This window comes from Poromitra crassiceps (genome assembly GCF_964638095.1).
Source record: "Poromitra crassiceps genome assembly, chromosome: 9".
Lineage (NCBI taxonomy): Eukaryota > Metazoa > Chordata > Actinopteri > Beryciformes > Melamphaidae > Poromitra > Poromitra crassiceps.
Window position 1 is genome coordinate 2,630,693 of NC_139630.1, and position 24,777 is coordinate 2,655,469.

The 24,777-nt window shown below is 43.8% G+C and overlaps 1 protein-coding gene across 1 annotated transcript; it reads right to left on the reverse strand.

Moving 5' to 3' along the window:
* Positions 1-1,515: 1,515 nt before the first annotated feature.
* Positions 1,516-22,792, reverse strand: LOC310782734 (NLR family CARD domain-containing protein 3-like). Its single transcript, XM_083643461.1, has 6 exons — positions 22,672-22,792; positions 19,939-21,724; positions 19,659-19,832; positions 13,806-13,958; positions 13,564-13,610; positions 1,516-2,515 (listed from the first exon to the last, which is right to left on the reverse strand). Exons 1-6 carry the CDS (start codon positions 22,706-22,708, stop codon positions 1,977-1,979), a joined length of 2,736 nt encoding a protein of 911 aa, XP_083499587.1. The 5' UTR covers positions 22,709-22,792; the 3' UTR covers positions 1,516-1,976.
* Between the last annotated feature and the right edge of the window lie 1,985 nt (positions 22,793-24,777).

Sequence of the window (24,777 nt, forward strand, 5' to 3'; positions counted from 1 at the left end):
CCTGTCTGTGCTCTGACTCAGACCAGAGATTCTGCTCAACATCACGGCAGCAACAACAAGCCTCCTCCATGGCCTCTCTCTCTCTCTCTCTCTCTCTCTCTCTCTCTCTCTCTCTCTCTCTCTCTCTCTCTCTCTCTCTCTGTGTGTGTGTGTGTGTCTCTCTCTCAAATTCAAATTTTTAAAATTCAAATAGCTTTATTGGCATGAATGGCATAACAACAATATTGCCAAAGCATCAAGAAACAATCACATTCAACATTACCATCACTCCTCATGAATAATACAATAATACAGTAAAAAATAATACATACAATGCAATAATAATAATAATCATAATACACATTAATTATAAAACAGATTGATACACATCAGTGTGTGTAGGTCACTCACTGTCCCTCAGGTTGAGAATAATTGGACAGACAGATGAGCCCTGTCTCCTTCTCTTAGGACTACTTTTAATTTGGAGCTCATTCAGTTCTTTGAACTCTGGAATTACAGAGATGAACTTATTGAAGTCAATATTCCTTGTTTCTTCAAAGGTTTTACATTGTAGGAGGAAGTGCATCTCTTTTTTGACCTCACCTGTCAAACACTGACCACATGTTCTCTTTATCTCTCTGTGTCTCTATCTGTCTGTCTGTCTGTCTGTCTGTCTGTCTGTCTGTCTGTCTGTCTGTCTGTCTGCCTATCTATCTATCTATTGGTTAGCATAAGGTGCAGTCAGTGACATGTGAAGGGAGTTTTTAGACACACACACAAACATGCATGTGTGCGTTCACGTTGAGAATTGAGGCTTTGTGTTCAGATTAGTTTGTGTCAGAATTCTAGAGGCAGATTTTCACTTCTAGCTGCTTCCTGTCATGTGATTTAAACATATGGACGAGCTTTTCTGTCTTGACTTGTCATAACTGTCGTGTGTGTGTGTGTGTGTGTGTGTGTGTGTGTGTGTGTGTGTGTGTGTGATCCTGTACAGAGTGAAGCATCATCTCAGCAGCTGTGTTTGGTCTCAGTGTTTCTCTCTCACTCCTCTATCTGACAGTGTCTCTCTCCCTCCTCTATCTGACAGTTTCTCTCTCCCTCCTCTATCTGACAGTTTCTCTCTCCCTCCTCTATCTGACAGTTTCTCTCTCCCTCCTCTATCTGACAGTTTCTCTCTCACTCCTCTATCTGACAGTTTCTCTCTCTCTCCTCTATCTGACAGTTTCTCTCTCACTCCTCTATCTGACAGTGTCTCTCTCCCTCCTCTATCTGACAGTTTCTCTCTCCCTCCTCTATCTGACAGTTTCTCTCTCCTTCCTCTATCTGACAGTTTCTCTCTCTCTCCTCTATCTGACAGTTTCTCTCTCTCTCCTCTATCTGACAGTTTCTCTCTCACTCCTCTATCTGACAGTTTCTCTCTCTCTCCTCTATCTGACAGTTTCTCTCTCCCTCCTCTATCTGACAGTTTCTCTCTCCCTCCTCTATCTGACAGTTTCTCTCTCCCTCCTCTATCTGACAGTGTCTCTCTCCCTCCTCTATCTGACAGTTTCAGATTCATTTATTAAGGACTGCACAACAAGTCGGCAGAATTTGCTTTCGGTACAGCAATTGTTAAGCACATGAATATGTGTCAGCATGAGACATTACAGTACATAGACAGACATATGACAACATAAATACAGAACATTCAAACATATACATTGCTGGAGAGGTATGCAGTGAGGTTTCAGAGGTGAGTGGAGTTCAGAAACCTGATGGCAGTGGGAAAAAAACTGTTTTTGAATCGTGTTGTTTTGGTGGGGAGTGATCTGAAGCGCCGTCCAGAGGGCAACAGTTGGAACAGGTGATTGGCTGGGTGAGATGGGTCAGAAACTATTTTTTGTGCTCGTGTGATTGTCCGTTTGTGGTAGAGAGTGTCCAGTGATGGGAGTGGGGTACCTATAATTTTTGAAGCTTTTTTTTATTATTCGTTGGAGTTTGTTGCGTGAGTTTCTCTCTCACTCCTCTATCTGACACAGAGACACTGAGGCACCATAGTTATACAGCCTAAACCCAGGGTAGAGTTTTTCAGTGAAGGTTGAGTAGAAGGTGTGGAGGTGAGTCAGTGTGTCAGAGGAAACTGTGTAGAAGGACAGAGAGCCAGCAGGCCAGTCAAGATACACTGCGACTCTGTTAGAGCGAGAGGAGGGGAGACGTATGTCTGTGTCTCTGTTATTGTGCAGGGCAGAGTAACGATCATCAGAGCACAACAGACTCCAGGACTTTTCATTCCCTCCAAGCCTGCTGTCAGCACCCCCTCCTGTCCTGCTGATTCCTCTGTAAGCCACTCCTATATCAACCCCTCCTTTCCTCTCCACCTCCCAATAACAGCGACCAGTCAGACCATCTCTACACAGCAGCTGAGGCCTGGAGTTAAATCTCTCTGGATGATCAGGATATGGCTGCTCCTCTGTCACACACGTCACCTTTCTGTTGTCTTCAGACAGGAGGAGCTCTCTCTCTGCTGTGTTTGTGTCCAGTGTGAGTTCACAGGCATCTGATGAGACAACAAGACTCAATACAGCAGCAGCTTCTCATCTAAAACACCTGTACGGCAACCATTTTAGGGCATCCTCGTCAGTCAGAGTATAGGCTATCGTTCCTCAGTCTAAAGCGTTGTCAGTTGTCATGTCTCCTATAGTAAACCGTCGTGTGTGCTCTGAAACACCTTCAGTCCTCACACGAAAACGCTGTCATTCCTCCTGCCTCACTAAAAACGTTGTCGATCCTCCTGCAGACTAGTTGTCAGACATCACTCAAACTAGCTGTCAGGCATCACTCCTCACGTCTAACACAAAAACGTTGTCGATCCTCCTGCAGACTAGTTGTCAAGCATCACTCAAACTAGCTGTCAGGCATCACGCCTCACGTCTCACACAAAAACGTTGTCGATCGTCCTGCAGACTAGTTGTCAAGCATCACTCAAACTAGGTGTCAGGCATCACATGAAAACGCTGTCATTCGTTGTTTTTGGTTGTTCTTCCGTGTGGGGAAAGAATGCCTGTGAAGTTAGCAACAATTTTTTACAACTTCACTTCCGGTTGAATGCTTTTTGCCTTTCAAAATAAAAGCACGCGTTTTTTTTTATATTTACAATAGATTAAAGTAGTAATCTATGAGACCCAATAGAATTAACATAGTAACACTAAGATGAACATCTAGTTTAATTGACAATAGACTATATATATATTTATATATATATATTTATATTTCTTGAAATTATTTCAACACAAAGACCGGAAGGCTAAATTTGGACACATGTAAATTAAACATAAAAAGTTAAATGGCTTTAAGGTAGATTCCTAGGATACTTCTTTATTGAATGGGAAAGCTTATTTAATTATTTAATGGTAAACTGTTGTTCCATCAGGCATAAGATATCCCAACAATGTAGGGTGTGTGCAGAAAACATTTGACTTCTCCAATAGCCTTGGTTATGGCCTCTTGGAAGACATCCAAAGAATAGCAAGTAGAGGTGATACACATTAAGCAAAATGGAAGGTTTTGGTCTTGTGAAGTTATTTGCAAAATTTAGATACACAAGTCATGTGTATGAGTGATGACGTCAGCTGCAGTTAGGAAGAAACAGTTAAAACCCCCAGTTCCATCAAAACATTATTTTCTATCCAAATAAGTAAACAGATTGACGGTGCAGTAGTTTGAGTGCTCTCCTATTACAATTTATTTATTTAAAAAGACAATGTATCTATTCAATTTTTATTTTCAATTCTTGTTTTTGTCAGAGGTTAAGACAGATAATTCACCAAAATTCAGTATAACAGTTGTCCTTTGTAGGTCAATAACAGGTGAGTATAATCCATTGGCAGGTGATTACACTCAAATGACAAAAGCAGCCAATGAGCTGTGTATTGTGAAGCACCATATTGGCAGGAAATGCATGTGACATCATGGAATGCTATGAATAGGCTAGGCTACAGTTCAAGGCCCAAGTGTCCAGATTAAAGGTTCATTTTAATACAGTGAGTAATCATAACACAGTGGAATTTGACTTTGTCCAATATGCATATCAACTCTCCCCTATATATAACTTTTCGAATGACTGAGATAGTATATAGAGTATTTTAATCTGTTATGCGTCTAAAAGTAAAATGTGAGAACAAATGGCATAACATTCCACAACGTATTTTGTACAGTGACATTCCAACAAGACCATAAAAATAAATACTTTCCCCTGTGTTTCATGAAAATTATTTGCCAAGATGTACTACAGAGATTAAAGTAACCAAATAAGTCAAAATCTCAAAATACTTGATACTCATTTTCATCACGTGAAGGCTTTATGTAATTTCAAAACGTTAAAAGATGCAGAGTGGCTGGCTGTTATCAGGACCATCAGAGAGAGGCAGAGTAGCTGGCTGTTATCAGGACCATGAGAGAGGCGGAGTGACATATTTACTTGAAAGTGCAGTCCATTCATTTAGAAGTCTGTGCAGCAAAGATGTGTGTGATGTCCTTTCAACCCGAATCTCTCTGACCAATCAGTTGTCAAAAGTATAGATTCAACCCAGATCGTCATGTTTACTGCCCAGTGGGGCTGGGGGGGGAGGGAAGCGAGTAGACCCGGCCCGATACTGGCGTTGGTAATGAGCCTATATACCTTGGTGCTTGGCCTGCTAGCGCCCTATGTCAGCCAGCTGAATGTATATATCATTGGCCTCTGCAAATGTAGATGGTCTTGCAATATCCCTTTCTTCCATGGCAGTGGTGAGACTATCCAACAGTATTAGATATCCAGCCAGACACTCATCCACTGACGATGACAATTCAGCATTCTGAAGAATGGCCTCTGCTGCATGCCTAAATTCCACATTTGCCACCAAAGATGGTTCCTCGACCTCACATGCTTTCCCATTCAATAAAGAAGTATCCTAGGAATCTACCTTAAAGCCATTTAACTTTTTATGTTTAATTTACATGTGTCCAAATTTAGCCTTCCGGTCTTTGTGTTGAAAGAATTTCAAGAAATATAAATATATATATATAAATATATATATAGTCTATTGTCAATTAAACTAGATGTTCCTCTTAGTGTTACTATGTTAATTCTATTGGGTCTCATTAGGGGTGTCACAATATATTGTCCCACGAAATTTCGCGATAGTAAAACGTCACGATATGTATCGTTGAGATGAAATCTCATATCGCAAAAAAAAAAAAAAAAAAAAAATTTTTTAACACCTTAACTGCCAGCGACGAGTGTACTCGTCAAACACAATCCAGCTGTTAACTGCCAGCGACGAGTGTACTCGTCAAAAAAAATCGATTTTTTTTTTTTGACGGTAGGTTGTGCATCTAAGCCTTTTACATCTCTTATATAGGTATTGGACGTGTACAACGTGTACAACCCATTCCACCGACCCACTAAGTGGCGACAAGGAAGGAGGAAGGCAAGCAAAAAGCAGTGTGACTGAAGCCATTCTCATGAAGGTGGATTGGCGAAGGCGCTTTCATTTTCGCGCTGATTGCTGGCGGTGCGGGATTGCAGATTTGCATAGTGGATTGCGGGTGGGACACACTTTGAAACACGCAGCATAATATGACCAGAATCGCAAAAGCTTCATCAAAGCCCTCAACCAAAACTCCAAGACGCGAGCGAGTCCAACCAGACTTCCTCAAAGAGCGGCCGCACAGACAGGCACACACCCGCACAGCAGCAGCAAAGCAATGGTGACAAGCGGGGACTGCCCCCTAATCCGACACCAAATTGGAAACAAATCCCATTCTAAAAGGCTTTTAGAATGGGATTTTCAACCCATTCTTTTTTGTTTCTTTTTCGCTATAATTTAGAGTAATTTAATTTCTATTCAGAAATTTATTTGAGAGGTCGAGAGTATGAGAAAGTGCATTTGCAAAGGTAGGAAAGTGCTTGTGACAGGGCGCTGCACCCAAAAAGAACGCCCACAGGAGGGAGGAGTTGAGCAGAGGGAAGTTTACTGCTGTTATGGAGGAAATTACTGTTCAAAACTATTGTGTAGGTCTTACTGATGCCAAAAATGAATGGTTAAAGTGACTGTTTCACAAAAAGCCGTTTATCTCTAAATATTTTTTCTGATGCTGAAACCATGCTGTATTCAATTGCTAATGCTTACATAACTACTAACTCTACAAACTAACTCTTTTAGACAGAGAAAGCACACATTCTATTAGTTCTTTTTAGATGATTGGTGTTCACGAAGTCGTAACAGAAGAGAAACCTCGGCTCTTGTAAAATGAGCATAGAATCCTCAAAAACCCCCCTGGCAGAAGCTATCTACAGCAAGAAAAAAACGGCTGGCAGTCAATGTGTTAAATAGACTAAGAAACGTCTTTGTTTGTTGAAGTTCAATGTGTGGAAAGTAGTTCAGTTGAACAAGTCTCTGAAGAGACACATGAGAAGTTATACAGGAGAGAAACCATTCAATTGAGTTTCTGGCAAAACTGTTTACTTGACAGGAAAAACTGAAGATGCATAAAAAATAGATTAAGAAAAGTCTTGTTGTTTGAGTTTGAAGAAAAACTGAAGATGCATAATGAGAATTTATACTGCTGAGAAACCTTTTAGTTCAAAGTAAATCTAAGTGACGGTGTAACTCATTCTATTTCAAGATAAGCCTTATCTCCAATCTCATGTTTTTTCTAGTTGTTATTGTAATAACAATTTCCCACAACAGCATGTTTTGTATTTGTGCATTTCAAATAAAATACTACTTTTCCAGTCATATATTGTCATTATTCAAGTTTAAAAAAATATTGTTAAAATCGTATCGTATCGTATCGTTATCGTGAACCCAGTATCGTGATACGTATCGTATCGTGAACTGAGTGTATCGTGACACCCCTAGGTCTCATAGATTACTACTTTAATCTATTGTAAATATTAAAAAAACGCGTGCTTTTATTTTGAAAGGCAAAAAGCATTCAACCGGAAGTGAAGTTGTAAAAAATTGTTGCTAACTTCACAGGCATTCTTTCCCCACACGCAAGAACAACCAAAAACAACGAATGACAGCGTTTTCATGTGATGCCTGACAGCTAGTTTGAGTGATGCTTGACAACTAGTCTGCAGGACGATCGACAACGTTTTTGTGTGAGACGTGAGGAGTGATGCCTGAGAGCTAGTTTGAGTGATGTCTGACAACTAGTCTGCAGGACGATCGACAACGTTTTTGTGTGAGACGTGAGGAGTGATGCCTGACAGCTAGTTTGAGTGATGTCTGACAACTAGTCTGCAGGACGATCGACAACGTTTTTGTGTGAGGCGTGATGCCTGACAGCTAGTTTGAGTGATGTCTGACAACTAGTCTGCAGGAGGATCGACGGCGTTTTTGTGTGAGACGTGAGGAGTGATGCCTGACAGCAAGTTTGAGTGATGTCTGACAGCTAGTCTGCAGGAGCATCGACAATGTTTTTATTATGGCAGGAGGAATGACAGCGTTTTCGTGTGAGGACTGAAGGTGTTTCAGAGCACACTCGACGGTTTACTATAGGAGACATGACAACTGACAACGCTTTAGACTGAGGAACGATAGCCTATACTCTGACTGACGAGGATGCCCTAAAATGGTTGCCGTACACCTGGGCTGTGTTTCACAATAACAATCATTCTTAGTGGTTATGAAGATATATTACAAGTGATTTTAAGAAGTGGTTGATTGTAGGTTTTTACCACATTCATGTTCACATAAATAAACCTTTTGTCAAAACCTTAAAAACAGACCAAATAAAGTGTTGTGCAAACTAAAGGCAATGAGACACAGAAACACAACAGATGAACATTGTTTGATGTGAAACACAATATTGAGCCAGACTGCAACACAAGTCACTGTTATTAAGCTGTTACCAACTTATTCACACACACACACACACACACACACACACAGCGCGCGCGGGGCTCACAGCTGATTACGGTGCAGCCACATCTACGCGTCGTTTGACACGGCCGGAGCTTGGCTGTATGGACGCTCGTCGCTTGGTGGGCGTGGAAATCCGGAGGCAGCAGCTAGCTCCCAAGCTAGCTGCTGCTAGATTTACTTTGCTTCTTTGAAAATTGGTGGTAGAGAGGAAGTGGAAGAGGACAGGAAGGGTAGGATAGGTGCTAGGACGAGCTCAATTGGCTAGCTTTGTACTTTGTCAAATTCCACCCCGTCCCCTCTGTCGCCCACTGTCGCTTCGCAAGCCTGCTACGCGTCGTCTGGTCTCCCAGCATGCTTTGCGAGGCGTCGAGCAGCATGTTCCAATACAAAGTGGATGGGCAGCAGCGTCAGCCCGCGTCAAACGACGCGTAGATGTGGCTGCACCGTTAGGAGATGCACAGCAGGTGCGCAGGGAGCCGAGAGAGACGCTGCACGCGACACGAGACAACGGAGCTGCAGCCACACGAGCACGAGCCACGACAGAGGAAAGACGCCAGCGTGGGAGGAGCTTACTGCCATCTGCAGACACGCACGAGCTGACTGCGAGAGAGAGAGAGAGAGAGAGAGAGAGAGAGGAGGGAGAGAGAGAGGGAGAGAAAGAGAGAGAGGGGGGAGGGAAAGAGAGGGAGAGAAAGAGGTAGATAGAGAAAGAAATAGAGGGAGAGAGAGAGAGACAGAGAGAATAAGAGAGAGGGAAACAAAGAGTGAGGGGAGAAAGAGAGAAAGAACGAGGGAGAGAAAGAGATAGAGGGAGAGAGAGAGAGAGGGGGAGAGAGGGAGGGAGAGAAAAAGAGAGGAAGGCAGAGAGGGAGAGAAAGAGAGAGAGGGGAGAAAGAGAGCGAGAAAGAATGAGGGAGAGAGAAAGAGAAAGGGAGACATCGTGGGAGAGTGGAGGAGTGGCTTCACGCCTCCTTCAGTGAAGTCTAGATTAATGTTGATTCATCAGTGTGTGTGTGGCTCCATGAGGAGGTGATACAGGTCCACATAACGAGCCACAGTACAGCTAACTCCAAAACCTGGCATCAGGACAACAGACTGGAGCTGAAGGGAAGAGGCTAACTCTAAAACCTGGCATCAGGACAACAGACTGGAGCTGAAGGGAAGAGGCTAACTCCAAAACCTGACATCAGGACAACAGACTGGAGCTGAAGGGAAGAGGCTAACTCCAAAACCTGGCATCAGGACAACAGACTGGAGCTGAAGGGAATAGGCTAACTCCAAAACCTGGCATCAGGACAACAGACTGGAGCTGAAGGGAAGAGGCTAACTCCAAAACCTGGCGTCAGGATAACAGACTGGAGCTGAAGGGAAGAGGCTAACTCTAAAACCTGGTATCAGGACAACAGACTGGAGCTGAAGGGAAGAGGCTAACTCCAAAACCTGGCATCAGGACAACAGACTGGAGCTGAAGAGAAGAGGCTAACTCCAAAACCTGGCATCAGGACAACAGACTGGAGCTGAAGGGAAGAGGCTAACTCCAAAACCTGGCATCAGGAGAACAGACTGGAGCTGAAGGGAAGAGGCTAACTCTAAAACCTGGCATCAGGACAACAGACTGGAGCTGAAGGGAAGAGGCTAACTCCAAAACCTGGCATCAGGACAACAGACTGGAGCTGAAGGGAAGAGGCTAACTCCAAAACCTGGCATCAGGACAACAGACTGGAGCTGAAGAGAAGAGGCTAACTCCAAAACCTGGCATCAGGACCACAGACTGGAGCTGAAGGGAAGAGGCTAACTCCAAAACCTGGCATCAGGACAACAGACTGGAGCTGAAGGGAAGAGGCTAACTATAAAACCTGGCATCAGGTCAACAGACTGGAGCTGAAGGGAAGAGGCTAACTCCAAAACCTGGCATCAGGACAACATACTGGAGCTGAAGGGAAGAGGCTAACTCCAAAACCTGGCATCAGGACAACAGACTGGAGCTGAAGAGAAGAGGCTAACTCCAAAACCTGGCATCAGGACAACAGACTGGAGCTGAAGGGAAGAGGCTAACTCCAAAACCTGGCGTCAGGATAACAGACTGGAGCTGAAGGGAAGAGGCTAACTCTAAAACCTGGCATCAGGACAAAAGACTGGAGCTGAAGGGAAGAGGCTAACTCCAAAACCTGGCATCAGGACAACAGACTGGAGCTGAAGGGAAGAGCCCTTAAAATCGAACTGAACCTGTTCGTCACGTGCATAATGAGTCCGTTTCAGACTGAAACATAGTTTGTCTAAGATGACAGGTTGAGAGGCGGGTCATAGTATCATGTCGATGATTTTATTTGACCAATCTGGGGACTGGATTGGGCTTTGGCCAATCATGGCGTGTTCCACGCCCAAATCGAGTGGGATTGAGCGTGTTGTCGTGCTACGCGAGTGGGATCCGCGGAGTACCAGGCAGCCAGCTGCTTCGTGCGGAGGGAGCGGACAATCCGATGAATGGGTGCTGCCCGCCCCCCTGCTATCTCCGAGGGGCAACCCCTGACAACCACGCTCTCAAACGGTCTCAAGCGCGCGCCTTTTACGCTATTTCTGTAAATACGATATCCCTGGAATGCGCGTTTTAACGAGCCAGTTACATTTCTTTGCATTCTTAGAGATTATAGTTTTTGTTTGTTGTTCATGTTTCTAACAATTGGCCAAGTTAGTAGTTAGTTTATGGGATAGGAATTCTGCCAGATGACCGGCACTAGGCACCATTTTCTACGTCATTTGGAAGAGAAAATGAAGATTTGATTGACAGCTGCATGTCGTGATATGATTGGTTGAAATGGGGTAGAAATTTGATAGTACTAGGTGATGTCAGCAAACTGTAAATTACTGTTATCAATGAAATCTTGAAAAACAAACTTTTGATGTGAAAAAGTGTGAAAAACTAAAGAAATTAGATTGTTGTGATATGTTTTGCATACATTATTAAATAGGTGCACTGCATACCCAGGTATTTGAACTAAAATAAAAGAAAAGTCATTATTGGGTTCAGTTTGACTTTAATGACTGTTGATTCTTTCATTTGGCTTTTTGCTTTATTTGATCCTGTTGGTTTGATTTTGGTTGCAATGCATTTATATAATTAATTTAATTTGGCTCCTCCATAAATCAGTGTTACATTTAGCTGGTTATTCTACCCTACTCCATATGAACTCCATACACTGAGAAAGCAAGACATTAAAGTCTGTTCTGTAATGCACTTCTTTGCCACTTGGAGGCAGCAGGACAGCCTGCTGTTGGAGACAAAACAGTCACTACTCTTGGTTGCAGTGGACACTGGACATTAAACTCTTATGGACGCTGGACTCTTTTAACTCATTGAGTGCCAATGACGACAATCGTCGTCAATTCGATTACTAACGTTGAGTGCCAATGACGATAATTGTTGTCAATTGCGTTTTTTGACGGTGGGACGTGGATCAAAGCCTTATGCATCTCCTCTGAAAGTATGGTAGCTATTGCATGTGTATAACCTATTTTACAGACCCCTTAGGTGGCGACAGTGCTCTCCAGATTACAGAAAGTTGAGTAAAAACAGCAGGAAAAAGCCGTGAGGATCATGAGAATGGTTTGGCTTTTCGCTTTCGCGCTGGGAGCTGGCGCACAACGGTGGGGGATTCCAAAAATAGACTCTGGGTAGAGTACACTTTGAAACGCGCAGCAGAAAGCCCAGAAAGCCCAGAATCGGCCGCAGCTTCATCCCAGCTCACAACCGAAACCCCAGAAACGAGCGAGCCCGATCCAGACTCCCCCGACGAGTGGCCGCCATCTGAACGTGGATCCGCAAGCAGCAGAGTCTCTGCCAGAGACTCGCCTGACAAGCAGCAGAGCGAGCAGAGCCACCAGAGACACACCCACGGAGGAGGAGTTTGCAGGAGAGGGGGGTGGGGGTGCTGCTATATTGAAGGAAATTACTGTTCAGATGTTTCAGGTCAGAAAATATTAGCTTCAGAGTCAATGATTTGCTTGAAATGCTTCATTTCACAAAATCTCAGCTTCTAAATGGAAATGCCTGTTTTTGCTGTTTTTGACCTATCTTCTCCGGCTGATAACTAAAGAACGGAAAATGATATCAATAAACTTTTTTTTGCTGCTGATACAATAGAGTCTCATCGTTCTTTGTGCGTGTTCGGTGTTTACATAGTAATATCACACAATATTCTGTGGGCCTCGAGAAATCACTGAAAACGCCCTGAAACTCTGGCACTGGGAGCGTCCGTTCTCCAAAAGTGGCTGGCACTCAATGAGTTAAATAGGCACATTTTTTACTTGTATTTTAGTAATAAATCCCTTTGTTTTTTAACTTGTACTGTTGTTTGGGCCAGCACCACTCCCCTGTAGAAAACACATGTATTTTATTCTTAAAGTCACACTCCACACCCTTGAGACACATTTGAATTACCTTTATTTGTGTTCACATTTAGACAAAAAAAAATCCTTGAACACAAACAATGGGATATTTCAGAATGACAAATGTATTTGAAATTACAACCTCAATTCAGAAAAAGTTGGGACGCTGTGTAGAACTGAAATAAAAACAGAATGTGATCATTTGCAAATCCTTTTCCACCTATATTCAATTGAATACAGTACAAATATATTGAATGTTTTACCTGATCAACTTCCAGTCAAGGCTGGCTCAATATTGTGTTTCACATCATACAATGTTCATATTCTGAATTTGATGCCAGCAACACCTTTCACAAAAGTTGGAACAGAGGCAACAAAAGACTGGGAAAGTCGAGGAATGCTCAAAAAACACCTGTTTGGAACATTCCACAGGTAAACAGGTTAATGGAGAGGCAAAGTGACCGCCTACTTCCTGCTTCAGCACTGTACCAGAGATGTTTATCTGCCATTTATTTTCCCATAGACATTTCATAAAATGCTTATAAAAAATAGTTTTTAACTTCATCAAACCAAACGGTTCAGCTATATTTAGCATCTGGAGAGACCATAGAACATTTCACTCGGACCAAAACTTAAAAAAACTACACAGAATTTGTTTTTCTTTAAATCCACAATTTTTTTTACGTTTTGGTCCGAGTGAAATGTTATGTGGTCTCTCCTGTTTCTAAATATATCTGAACCGTTTGGTTTGACAAAGTCAAACTATTTTTATAAGCATTTTACGGGAAAATAAATGGCGGATGAAAATCTCTGGTACAGTGCTGAAGCAGGAAGTAGGAGGTCAGGTCAGAATCTGGAGAAATCTCTGCTGAAACCAACATTGAATGCCCGTGACCTTTGATCCCTCAGACGACACTGCATTAAAAACCAACATTATTCTGTCATGGATATTCCCACATGGTCTCTGGAACACTTGGGAAAAGCAGTCAGTTAACACAGTTCCTCGCTGCATCTTAATGTAAGTTAAGACTCTACCATGCACAGTGAAGCCATATATCAACCACATCCAGAAACGTGCCCGAGCTCATCTGAGATGGACTGGTCAGACCACAGCACACTTTGCCTCAGTCATTTCACCTACTTTTCAAATATGTTGATTAAAAGGCATGATGTCAGCCATCATCACCCTGATTCACAGTAGGATCAGAATGAATGGACGTCACAGACTGTGCCATAGATGGACTTTCTATCTCACTAGTTGAATGTGTTGCTTTGTTTTCATGAATCAAACTAAATACACACTTACATCTCCTCGGAACTGGTTTCAGCCTCTGCACTCCACCATGGTCCACACTGGAGGAATAAACAAAGTCAGATCAACAGATTCTCTTTGATGATGGAAACAACATGGACATGTATTAATAACCTTCATTATGAAGGATTTCCTCTCATATCCTCCATTGAACTGTATTGCTGCATGAACTTTGCAGTGTGACAGAGAACATGTGTGTGACTCTCAGCCTTCTAGCAGACGCTGTCTCTCCATACCTGAGTCTCCACTGTCCAGCAGACAGCAGCTTCTCTCCTGAGGCTCCTGGATGATTGTAGCTCAGGTCCAGCTCTCTGAGATGGGAGGGGTTGGACCTCAGAGCTGAGGCCAGAGAAGCACAGCCTTCCTCTGTGAGCAGACAGCCTGACAGCCTGCACGCATGCACACGCGCGCACGCACACACACACACGCGCACGCACACACACGCACGCACGCACACAAACACACACACACACACACACTGTTGCATTTATAGTTTATACTGTTTTCCTCGTCTTTGCTGTCATGACGATTGACGTCAACATTTCATCACTTCCTCGACTGTAGTTTTACTTTGATTCAGTTGCTGAAAACAGGAGCGGTGCTTTCCAATACACACACACACACTCTCACACACACACACACACACACACACACACACACACACACATATACACACACACACGCATGCGCGCACACACACACACACACAGACACACACACTCCAACAAATAGTTGTGACACACACACACACACCAACAAATAGTTGTGACACACACACACACACACACACACACTCACACTCACACTCACACTCACACTCTCACACACACACACACACACACACACACACACACACACACACACACACACACACACACACACACACTCCAACAGATAGTTGTGACTTGTGACCAGGGGCAGTTTTAGCATCAAAGCTTAGCCCACCCAAAGGTCATGGACCACTGAACCCCTAGGGGGGTCCGGGTGGGCTCAGCCGGGGCATGCCCCCCCGGAAGAAAATTTTGTACAGTTTCAAGTAAAAATGGATCAAAGTTGCGCACTTTGAGATCAAAATAAAGAGACTAGATCTACGAAGAACTACACACATCAATATCTTCTTTACCGTTCTGTGGTTTTACAGCGATGAAAAAATAATTGTTTCCCTATATATACTATATATATTCTGCATACAGGTTACTATATGGTAGAATTATGCTTGCATAAATAATACCAAAATCACTTCAGGGGAGTTTCAAGTAAAGTAACATTTTGCTTTGTAGGCAAAACAAAAGTACAATTAAATCAAAAGGGAACTTCCTAACTTATTGGCTGGAATAATATTCCGACAAGATAATAATATACTGTAAGTACTAAAGCAGGAGTTTGCAGTCAACTAGTTGAAATTAATATGTGGCAGTATTTGTGGGGGTCAAAATCTATGTAGGGTGTACCACCACAAATAGATCAGTGTATGGGAAACACTGACTATTAAATTGTGTGACTAGAAAGACACCAATAAATCTGAGAAAATGTACTTTAATTTTGAACAACAGCACTACAACGGTGGCATTACAAATGGTATTATGAAATTATTGTGGGAAAAAACAAGAATGCCACTTTCTTTCATGAACTTTAAGCAGAAAATTAACTCATTGAGTGCCAGCCACTTTTGGAAGACGGATGCTCCCAGTGCCAGCCCTTTCAGAGCGTTTTCAGTGATTTCTCGAGGCCCACAGAATATTGTGTGATATTACTATGTAAACACCGAACACGCACAAAGAACGATGAGACTCTATTGTATCATCAGCAAAAAAAAGTTTATTGATAACATTTTCCGTTTTTAGTTATCAGCCGGAGAAGATAGGTTGTTTTCACCAAAAACAGACGTTTCAAATTAGAAGCTGAGATATTGAGCCTTTTGTGAAATGAAGCATTTCAAGCAAATCACTGACTCTGAAGCTAATATTTTCTAATGTAATGACACTTCAAAAATAATTTCCTTCAATAAAACAGTGAAAACAAAGGAATTTTGTTTGGCAAAATAATATCTTTTAGCTGCAACCAGCAGCGCTGGCCCCTGCGTGCGCAGACCCTACACCTTCTTGCTGGTCTTGATTTACTGCTGGTGGGCATCAGATATTCTAGCTTGTTTGCCAATCTGTCTGTCCATCGAGCCTACTGTCACAACACCAACACTGTCTGGGTCTGTGTTGTATGCTGCCCTGCGTGCCCCATCCCCCTCCTCCTCCTCCTCCGTGGGAGTGTCTCTGGTGGCTCTCTGCTGTGTTTGCTCTGCACTGAAAAGTGCGCTGCACCCAGCTTTTTCACAGCGTGTCCGCCGATTTTGTCGCCGGCTCCCAGCTGAGAATAATGTAACTTTTCAGAAAGACGCTGGTGTCGGCAACTAAATCATGTGGAGGGGCTATCGCAGCGGAGACGGAGGGGCTCAATTGTGGCAGCAGATTGACTGCTGTTCACAGGCTTCATGCATATCGATGCATACCGATGCCGTTTCCGTTTCCCCATGACTTCTTCTCTGTTTTTTCCTCACCTTTCTCTATTCTGGAGAGCACTGTCACCACCTAATGAGTCTGTAAAATAGGTTATACACCTTCAAGAGCTCCCATACATTTAGAGGAGATGTATCAGGCTTTGATCCACGTCCCACCGTCAAAAAACGCAATTGACGACTTTAGTCGTCATTGGCACTCTACGTTACTATTTGAATTGACGACTATAGTCGTCATTGGCACTCAATGAGTTAAAAAATAGTTTTAAAGCAAAAATAAATAATAAATAAAGATCATTTTAACAGAAACTGCTACTAATGACCACCATGGATTTGGAGAGAAAAATCTCACCCAAAGCCCACCCAAAAAATCTCACCCAAAGCCCACCCAAAAAAGGCCTATAACCGCCCCTGCTTGTGACTGAACAATTTGCATCTTGACATTTCCGTTATTTGATGCTTTTTGAACGTTGCTCGCTCTTCCCTGTTTACTTGCTATAGCCCTGGTTCACCACTAGATGGCTCCACTGTACTGTTCATGACCCGGACCTCTTGCTGAGTTTCTGTCTCTGCACTTCAGTCCACTCATTGCTGTGCTGCTGGTTTCTGCTGCGTTTGTGCATTAAGGTCATATTTAGAAGGAGGAGAAGCAGCTTTGACTGCTTTGTTTTGTTATTCTTATTCAAAGATCATATAAGGGCCTGTGTCCACCTAGCGTCTTTTTCCGACGTTAAACCCTGGGAGTGCGCTGGGGAACGCTGATCCCAGCGCACAATATACAAGGAAGCAGTCTGCAAGTAACGTTAGTTCAGCTTGATAGCTGACAGCTAGCAAGCTAATAACACAGGTAGGCTACGCTATTAAAAGCAGTAAGCACAACACTCACCAGAAATATTAAGTGTCTAGCCGATCTGCTCCCACAATTGAGCCGTTCTGTCTCTGTTGCGATAGTTTTTCCATATGATTAGTTACCAGAAAAGGAGCAGCCGACACCAGCGTCTTTCTGAAAAGTTAAAATATTTTCAGCTTGAAGCGCTGGGAGCGCTGGGAGTCGGGCGCACAAAAACGGCGAAAATAGACGCTGGGCGCTGCACACTTTCTCTAGACGTCCGTGTGCGCTCACATACGCTCTCCCCCCATTGGAAACAACTGAAAAAAGACGCTGGACCTGAGGAAAAGACACTAGGTGGACACAGGCCCTAAGGCTACAGAGCAAAAACAAAACAAAGAGAGACTGAAAAACTATTTAACTCCCGCTTGTTTGTTTGATTTATTTTTACCTCCACTAAGGGAATTGGACTGGGTTTTGTTTTCACCCTGTTCTGTTCCGTCTGTTTGTCTGTTTAGCAGGATAACTCCAAAAGGTATTCATGCATTTGCATGAAACTTTATGGAAAGATTGGTTATCGGATGATGCAGTAATTTAGTTAACTTTTCACACTGATTGGAGAGGTGTTAAAAAGGCCAATCAGCAGACAGAAGAAGAGACAAACCCTCCACTATTTCTGTTTTTTTACCTTTATTTATACAGGGGTAGGAGTCTCACTGAGAGCAATGCTCTCTTTTTCAGCAGCGGCCTGTTCACATTCACACACACACACACACACACACACACACACACACACACACACACACACACACACACACACACACACACACACACACACACACACACACACGCATTCACACATGGAAGCTGACCAGTACAACCTCCAAATTAACTTTGGATAAAAATCTGACATCTGGATATGCTGACAGCTGCACAGAGTTGGTGGAATTCTGAGCTCTACTGAGGAACATCTAGTGTTTTTACTTTTATTCTAGCAATAAAGACATGTTTTAAATACAAGTTGACTGATATATTTAAACTTATTTTCAGGATAAACATGAACCCTTTAAAACATTTGACACAATAGTGATTTTACATACACTTATATTGTGATCAAATTCAATTATATATGATCATATGAAAAGTGTATAACATTTTCAGCAACATCACCCAGCAATAATCATTTATTGATTGTTTATTCTTGAGTGTTGTGAGCTTTTGCACAGGTTTTGTGAAAGAGAGATCCCAACTCTCAATGAAAACTCACTACAGTGGAATCCGCTTATAGTGATCACAGTTATAGTGATCAACTGCTTATATTGATCATAAAGCTTGGTCCTGAATCATTCCTATACACATGCTGTTTAAATAGTTTGCTTATAGTGATCAATACTCTGCTTACAGTGATCATTTTGGGCCTTGTCACAACCGGGAACAATGGAAAAAATGTTTAAAACAGTAATTTTATTTTTTGCTTACAAACTGCCAAAACTGGCAGCAATACTTGATGCATGTCTGTCTGTATATGGAGATATTGTGGTGTGTGTGTCTGTCTGTCTGTCTGTCAGTCCGTCTGTCTGTCTGTCTGTCTGTCTGTCTATGTGAAACCGCTTGAAACAGCTGGAGGCCTAACTTACTGTATCTACATAATAAAGTCATCATTTTGGGCCTTGTCACATCTGAGAACAATGGATTTTTTTTTTTAAACTAAGGTTATTTTATTTTATTTGTTGCTTACAAACTGCCAAATATGAGCCAACAAGATACAGCAGTGATACCTGGTGCATGTTTGTCTGTATATGGAGAGATTGCAGTGTCTGTCTGTCTGTCTGTCTGTCTGTCTGTCTGTCTGCCTGCCTGCCTGTCTGTCTGTCTGTCTGTCTGTCTGCCTGTCTGTCTGTCTGTCTGTCTGACTGTCTCTGTCTGTCTGTCTGTCCGTGGAGCAATGGCGGCGTCTCTGTCTGTCTATGTGAGACCGCTTGAAACAGCTGGAGCAGTGGTGTAGTGGTCCCTGGAGAAGTGGGTAGACTGTATGTACAAAATAGCTGCCAAAATAAAGTAGCTGCCAAAATAATGGAAGCATTCAAGTCATTGAGGGATACATTATTATGAAAAGCAGGCTAAATTGCGCCCCCCAATGTGTGACTGTTTGTGACTGTTTGTTTGTCTGAAATATAACTTGTTACTGTATGTGACTGTTTCACAGTCATATACAGTAACAAGTTATATTTCAAAAATCGACAGGATGTTTTATTTGATCATTCTTGTGAATTTCTGCCCAGCTTGATCTGCTCTGTGCTCCTTGATGCAATTCAAAGAGAGGAGCGAAAATAAACAGGCTGATTTGTTTAGTGGAGCAGAGCGGAGAGCCGCTTCGGGGACGCCTCTGGTGGACACAGGCGTTCACTACACAGGCTGCGACCAGCTGCAGTGTCCACCTCGCCTCGCGGTCGTAATGCAACATTTCCTGGTGGAATCTCAATCTGCCCGGCAGAGACTTTAGACAGAAAAGAGAAACAACTTGAATGGAGGCGCATCAAAGGAGCTTTGAGTAGACGCAAAGCTGTCTGAAAAATAAGTAGGTAGACGGCGTCTACCTGCGTCTACCCTCCACTACACCACTGAGCTGGAACCCTAACTTACTGTATGGATTTTTAAAGTCAATAACATTCACTCAGGTATTTTCACTGACATTAATGTGCATATAGGCTAATGCAGAATGTAATGTGTCTGTTGAACAGTTATCCTGACCTGAGAGTTTCCAGTCTGCAGTGTGGACTCTCCAGTCCAGCAGAGAGAAGCTTCACACCAGAATCATGCAAGTCGTTGTTACTCAGGTCCAGCTCTTTCAGACTAGAGGACTGGGAGCTGAGAACTGAGGCCAGAGCTTCACAGCTTCTCTCTGACAGCTGACAGCCACTCAGCCTGAATAATTAGTGATGAAGACAAACAAGAACATTAAAATATGTATTTTCTATCCTGTTTTAAAGATCACATCATATTGAATCTATCCAGTTTGCTATGCACTTACACAGATTTATTGGAGGCCTTGACCAGTGGCAGCAGCCTCAGAAGAGCCTCCTCTGAAGCAGAGTATTTCTTCAGGTCAAACACCTCCAAGTCTTCTTCTGATGACAGTAAGATGAAGACCAGAGCTGACCACTGAGCAGGGGAAAGTTTCTCTGTGGAGAGAGTTCCTGATCTCAGGTAATATTGGATGAGGTTCACTAGAGAATGGTCATTCAGCTCATTCAGGCAGTGGAACAGATTGATGCTTCTCTCTGTAGAAGGAATGTCCCTGATCTTCTCCTTGATGTACTGGACTGTTTCCTGATTGGTCTGTGAGCTACTTCCTGTCTGTGTCAGCAGGCCTTGCAGGAGTCTCTGATTCGTCTGCAGTGAAACACCCAGGAGGAAGCGGAGGAACAAGTCCAGGTGTCCATTTGGGCTCTGTAAGGCCTTGTCCACAGCACTCTGGCAGAGGTGAATTACCTGAGATTTGTCTCTGGAGGTTGATTGTGGTTCTGACAGCAGATTGACACCAGAGTCGATGAATGAGGCGATGACATAAACAGCAGCCAGAAACTCCTGAATGCTCAGATGGACAAAGCAGAAGACCTTGTCCTGGTACAGCCCACACTCCTCTTTAAAGATCTGTGTGAACACTCCTGAGTACACTGAAGCTGCTGTGATATCAATGCCACACTCTGTCAGGTCGGCTTCATAGAAGATCAGGTTGCCTTTCTCCAGCTGCTCAAAAGCCAGTTTTCCCAGAGAGAGAATCATCTCCCTGCTCTCTGTCGTCCAGTGTGGAGCTGCCTCAGTTCTCCCATGATACTTGACGTTCTGTAGTTTGGACTGAACAACCAGGAAGTGGATGTACATCTCAGTCAGCGTCTTGGGCAGGTCTTCTCTCTTACTGGTTTCCAACAAAGACTCCAGAACATTTGCAGAGATCCAGCAGAAGACTGGGATGTGGCACATGATGTGGAGGCTTCGTGAAGTCTTGATGTGGGAGATGATTCTGCTGGCTTGCTTCTCATCTCTGAATCTTTTCTTGAAGTACTCTTCCTTCTGTGGGTCAGTGAACCCTCTCACCTCTGTCACCATGTCAACACACTCAGCAGGGATCTGATTGTCTGCTGCAGGTCGTGTCGTCATCCATATGCGAGATTTGGGGAGCAGTTTCCCCCTGATGAGGTTTGTCAGCAGCACGTCCACTGAGGCTGACTCTGTAACATCAGTCAGGATCTCGTAGTTCTTGAAGTCTAGAGGAAGTCGACACTCATCCAGACCGTCAAAGATGAACACAACCTGGTACTTGTCAAACCTGCAAATTCTTGCTTTTTTGGTCTCAGGGAAGAAGCGATGAAGAAGTTCCACCAAGCTGAACTTTTTCCCTTTCAGCAGATTCAGCTCTCGGAAAGTGAATGGAAATGTGAACTGTATATCCTGGTTGGCTTTGTCTTCAGCCCAGTCCAGAGTGAACTTTTGTGTTAAGACTGTTTTCCCAATGCCAGCCACTCCCTTTGTCATCAATGTTCTGGTTGGTTTGTCTCTTCCAGGTAAGGGTTTAAAGATGTCTTCACATTTGATTGGTGTTTCTGGTCTCGCTGGTTTCCTGGATGCTGCTTCAATCTGTCTGACCTCATGTTCATCATTGACCGCTCCACTCCCTCCCTCTGTGAGGTAATGCTCTGTGTACATCTGATTCAGAGGAGTTGGGTTTCCTGCTTTAGCAATCCCTTCAAACACACGCTGAAACCTCTCCTTCAGATTACATCTGAGTTCACGTTGGCAGATGGCAGAAAGAGTTTCTGAAAGAACAAACGACAAATAACATCAAAGAGTGAACATTTCCTGGTAAATGTATATCTTCAAAAAAATTATAAAAACAGCTCGCAACCTGCAGGGCTCCGTTTACAGTGATTTATTAGCAGCAAAAGATTAAAGTGACATTTCGAGCATCAAGCTCTTCATCAGACTGATGAAGAGCTTGTGTCTATGGCAGATAATTAGTTAATCTTGAACTGATTTGGTCTCGTTTGATAAATATTTAGATGTATATACTTAAATCAACCTGCTCTCACTCCCAGTACATCAAAATGTGCTGATTTGTCACGGCCCCTTGGCGTCGTTATTGCGAGTGAGAAAGAGTACCTTCACATTGTAATATGCAGAAGAAGGGCCACCGGACCATCTCGAGGTCACCTCGTGGCCACCCCCAGTGGTCTTGCATGTAATAACAGTCTGAGGGTCAAAGTCATGCTATAGGAAGAAGTGCTGGGAGACGCAGACCTGTAGTGTTCCCAGCTTGTAACTTTCTCATCATGAGAGACCGGTTTCAAATCCTGACCTGAACCATAACTCCAACCAAGTTGTTGTGCTTGCCTAGATTTACCCTATATACGAGCCTTAGCTCCCGTGAAATGTTGCCGGGCCACCGGTAGCCACAGTAGCCGGTAGCCGGTCCCGGCCAACCTGCTCGACCAAATAAGCAGAAAGAGAGTCAGCGTTCGGCTCTCTTCCTGGTTATTTTGCTAAATAAAGAAACAAGGAGAGCCGGTATCTGTGCTGGAGGAACGTACGCACCCAAATGTGACGTTAAAGATAGCATTTCACCTCGGCAATAATGACATCCAGGGGCCGTGACAAATTTACGTATTTTGACGCTCTGGTAATGAGAACCTGTTGATTTAAATCTATCTCTCATTTTCCACCATGTCCCATCTCCATCATGTTAAAGCTGTTGAAAGCATCTTACTGCTGTGCAGAGAGTCAGCCAGCTCCTCCTGCTTCATGCTCCTCAGGAAGAGCAGTGTGATGTTTAGAAAATCCTCTCTGCTGCTCCTCCTCTGCTCTTCCTCCTCACCATCCACCACCTCCTCATCCTCCCTCTGACTATCTGAGCATTCTGGCTCATCTGGACTCAGAACCCTCTGGAACCTTCTCAGCTCCTTCTTGACAAAGGTGATGATGTTCTCCTCAAGCAGCTGGAACAGAATCATAATGAATTAAACATTCTTACTAAAATCATGGAACACAACATCAGATCCATCATAGACTGAAAGACTCGTTGGTGAAGTCAAAGGTGTTTTTGTTCATTTCCACACCATAAAGATGGAGTCCAGGTCTGGTTGAGGCTCCTGGGCAGACTGACCACTGGGAACCTCTGACCTCTCCTGGTAAACTCTGGGGGGACAAAACATCAGATGGTAGGTTATACCATCATATCATGTCTCTCTCTCTAACACACACACACACACACACACACACACACGCAAACACACACGCACACGCACACGCACACGCGCACACACACACACACACACACACACACACACACACCCACGTACACGCACGCACACACACACACACACACACACACACACACACACACACACACACACACGGACACACACACACACACACACACACACACACACACGGACACTTCTCATTCTTATTCTATAGGCTTCTCCTTCTTATTATAGAAGTAGAAACTGACCAATGGGGAGCTCCCCTGAGAATACCTTCAAGGCTTTATTCTGTTTGCATTCACACTGCCATTAGGAACTCTGAAGTGAACTTTCAGCGGGTGTAATGGAGCTATATTTTTTAATTAGGGCAGATTAATTGCCCTAATTGCCCTAAGGCTGATTTATACTAACTGCGGAGTGTCCGGTGTTCGCGGAGCGGAGGCTCTGTACGGCGAGCACGGCGCTCCGCACAGGCTCTGCGGAGGGACTGCACGGAGCTCCGCGCTCCTCTCAAAAAATGTAACTCCCCGGAGCCTGCCGCGAGCTCGTGCAGTCAATTCCGAGGCTATGATTGGCTAATGTTTGCTATGGTTTGTATAGGGAAGAAGCCCCCACAAACTGACCAAGTGACCGGCGAAATCAGTGCAAAATGAACGGGTTTGAGCATCGCCTGGCAGAAGAAGTACAGAAATACAGAAATTTGTATGATTCATCCAACCGAGACTACAAAGACCTACAGATGACTAATAACTCATGGGGGGAAATTGGTAGAGTTTTGTCAACAGATCCTGACATCTCTAAACAAAAGTGGAAGAACCTTCGAGACAAATTTGTGAAAGCCAAAAAAAAAGGTGAAAGGAAAGAGTGGGGATGGCGGTGGGAAAATAATTCCTCCCATCTTAAACAAGCTGCCTTGGCTCAGTGTTTTTGTAAAGCACAGGGAGACAGATACTAACTTCGATGAGGTCAGTTTATCACATAGCGTTGATACTTGTATAGGACGGTTTCAACAAGACAGACAACATAAACATTCTAAATTGCCGCCATGCTTACTTCCTGTTGCAGGGTTTGCTATAGGCTACAATAACTGACAGGACATACGCTACATGTAGGTTAAACTGCACTGCTACCGCATTTACCATAAAAGGATGTGCCTCTGCGGAGAGAACGGTCTTGCCGTGAACACCGCGGACACCGGACACTCCGCAGTCAGTATAAATTTGCTTTAAGGCTGAGGCTATAGTTCAGTGATGATGTCACTGACATCAGTGATGTCATCAGTCTGAGGCTCACGAGAGAGACTGAGGGAGAGGGAGAGAGGGGAGGGAGAGGGGGAGAGAGGAGAGGGAGAGAGGCTGAGGGAGAGGGAGAGGAGGAGAGGGGAGGGAGAGGGAGAGAGGGGAGAGGGGGAGAGACTGAGGGAGAGAGCGAAGGAGACAATGCACGCACGCCAATAGGGCACGCAAGGCGATGCAGCAGCCGAGCGGGCTGGTACATGAGCTGCAGGCCCAGCTCGGCGAGCTGCAGGACAGGCGAGCCTAGGAATCAAGCATGCGTAGCGTGCAAGATGCCTAGTGGGTCTAAGGTCGTTTTCACACATATTTGGGTCG

Coding starts and splice junctions, on each gene's coding strand:
- LOC310782734 (XM_083643461.1), bottom strand. CDS start 22,708: ATGAAGCAGGAGGAGCTGGCTGACTCTCTGCACAGCA. Junction 13,611..13,805: donor GCTGGACAGTGGAGACTCAG/GTATGGAGAGAC, acceptor TTATTCCTCCAG/TGTGGACCATGGTGGAGTGC. Junction 2,516..13,563: donor GAAACCAGTTCCGAGGAGAT/GTAAGTGTGTAT, acceptor TTGTCTCATCAG/ATGCCTGTGAACTCACACTG.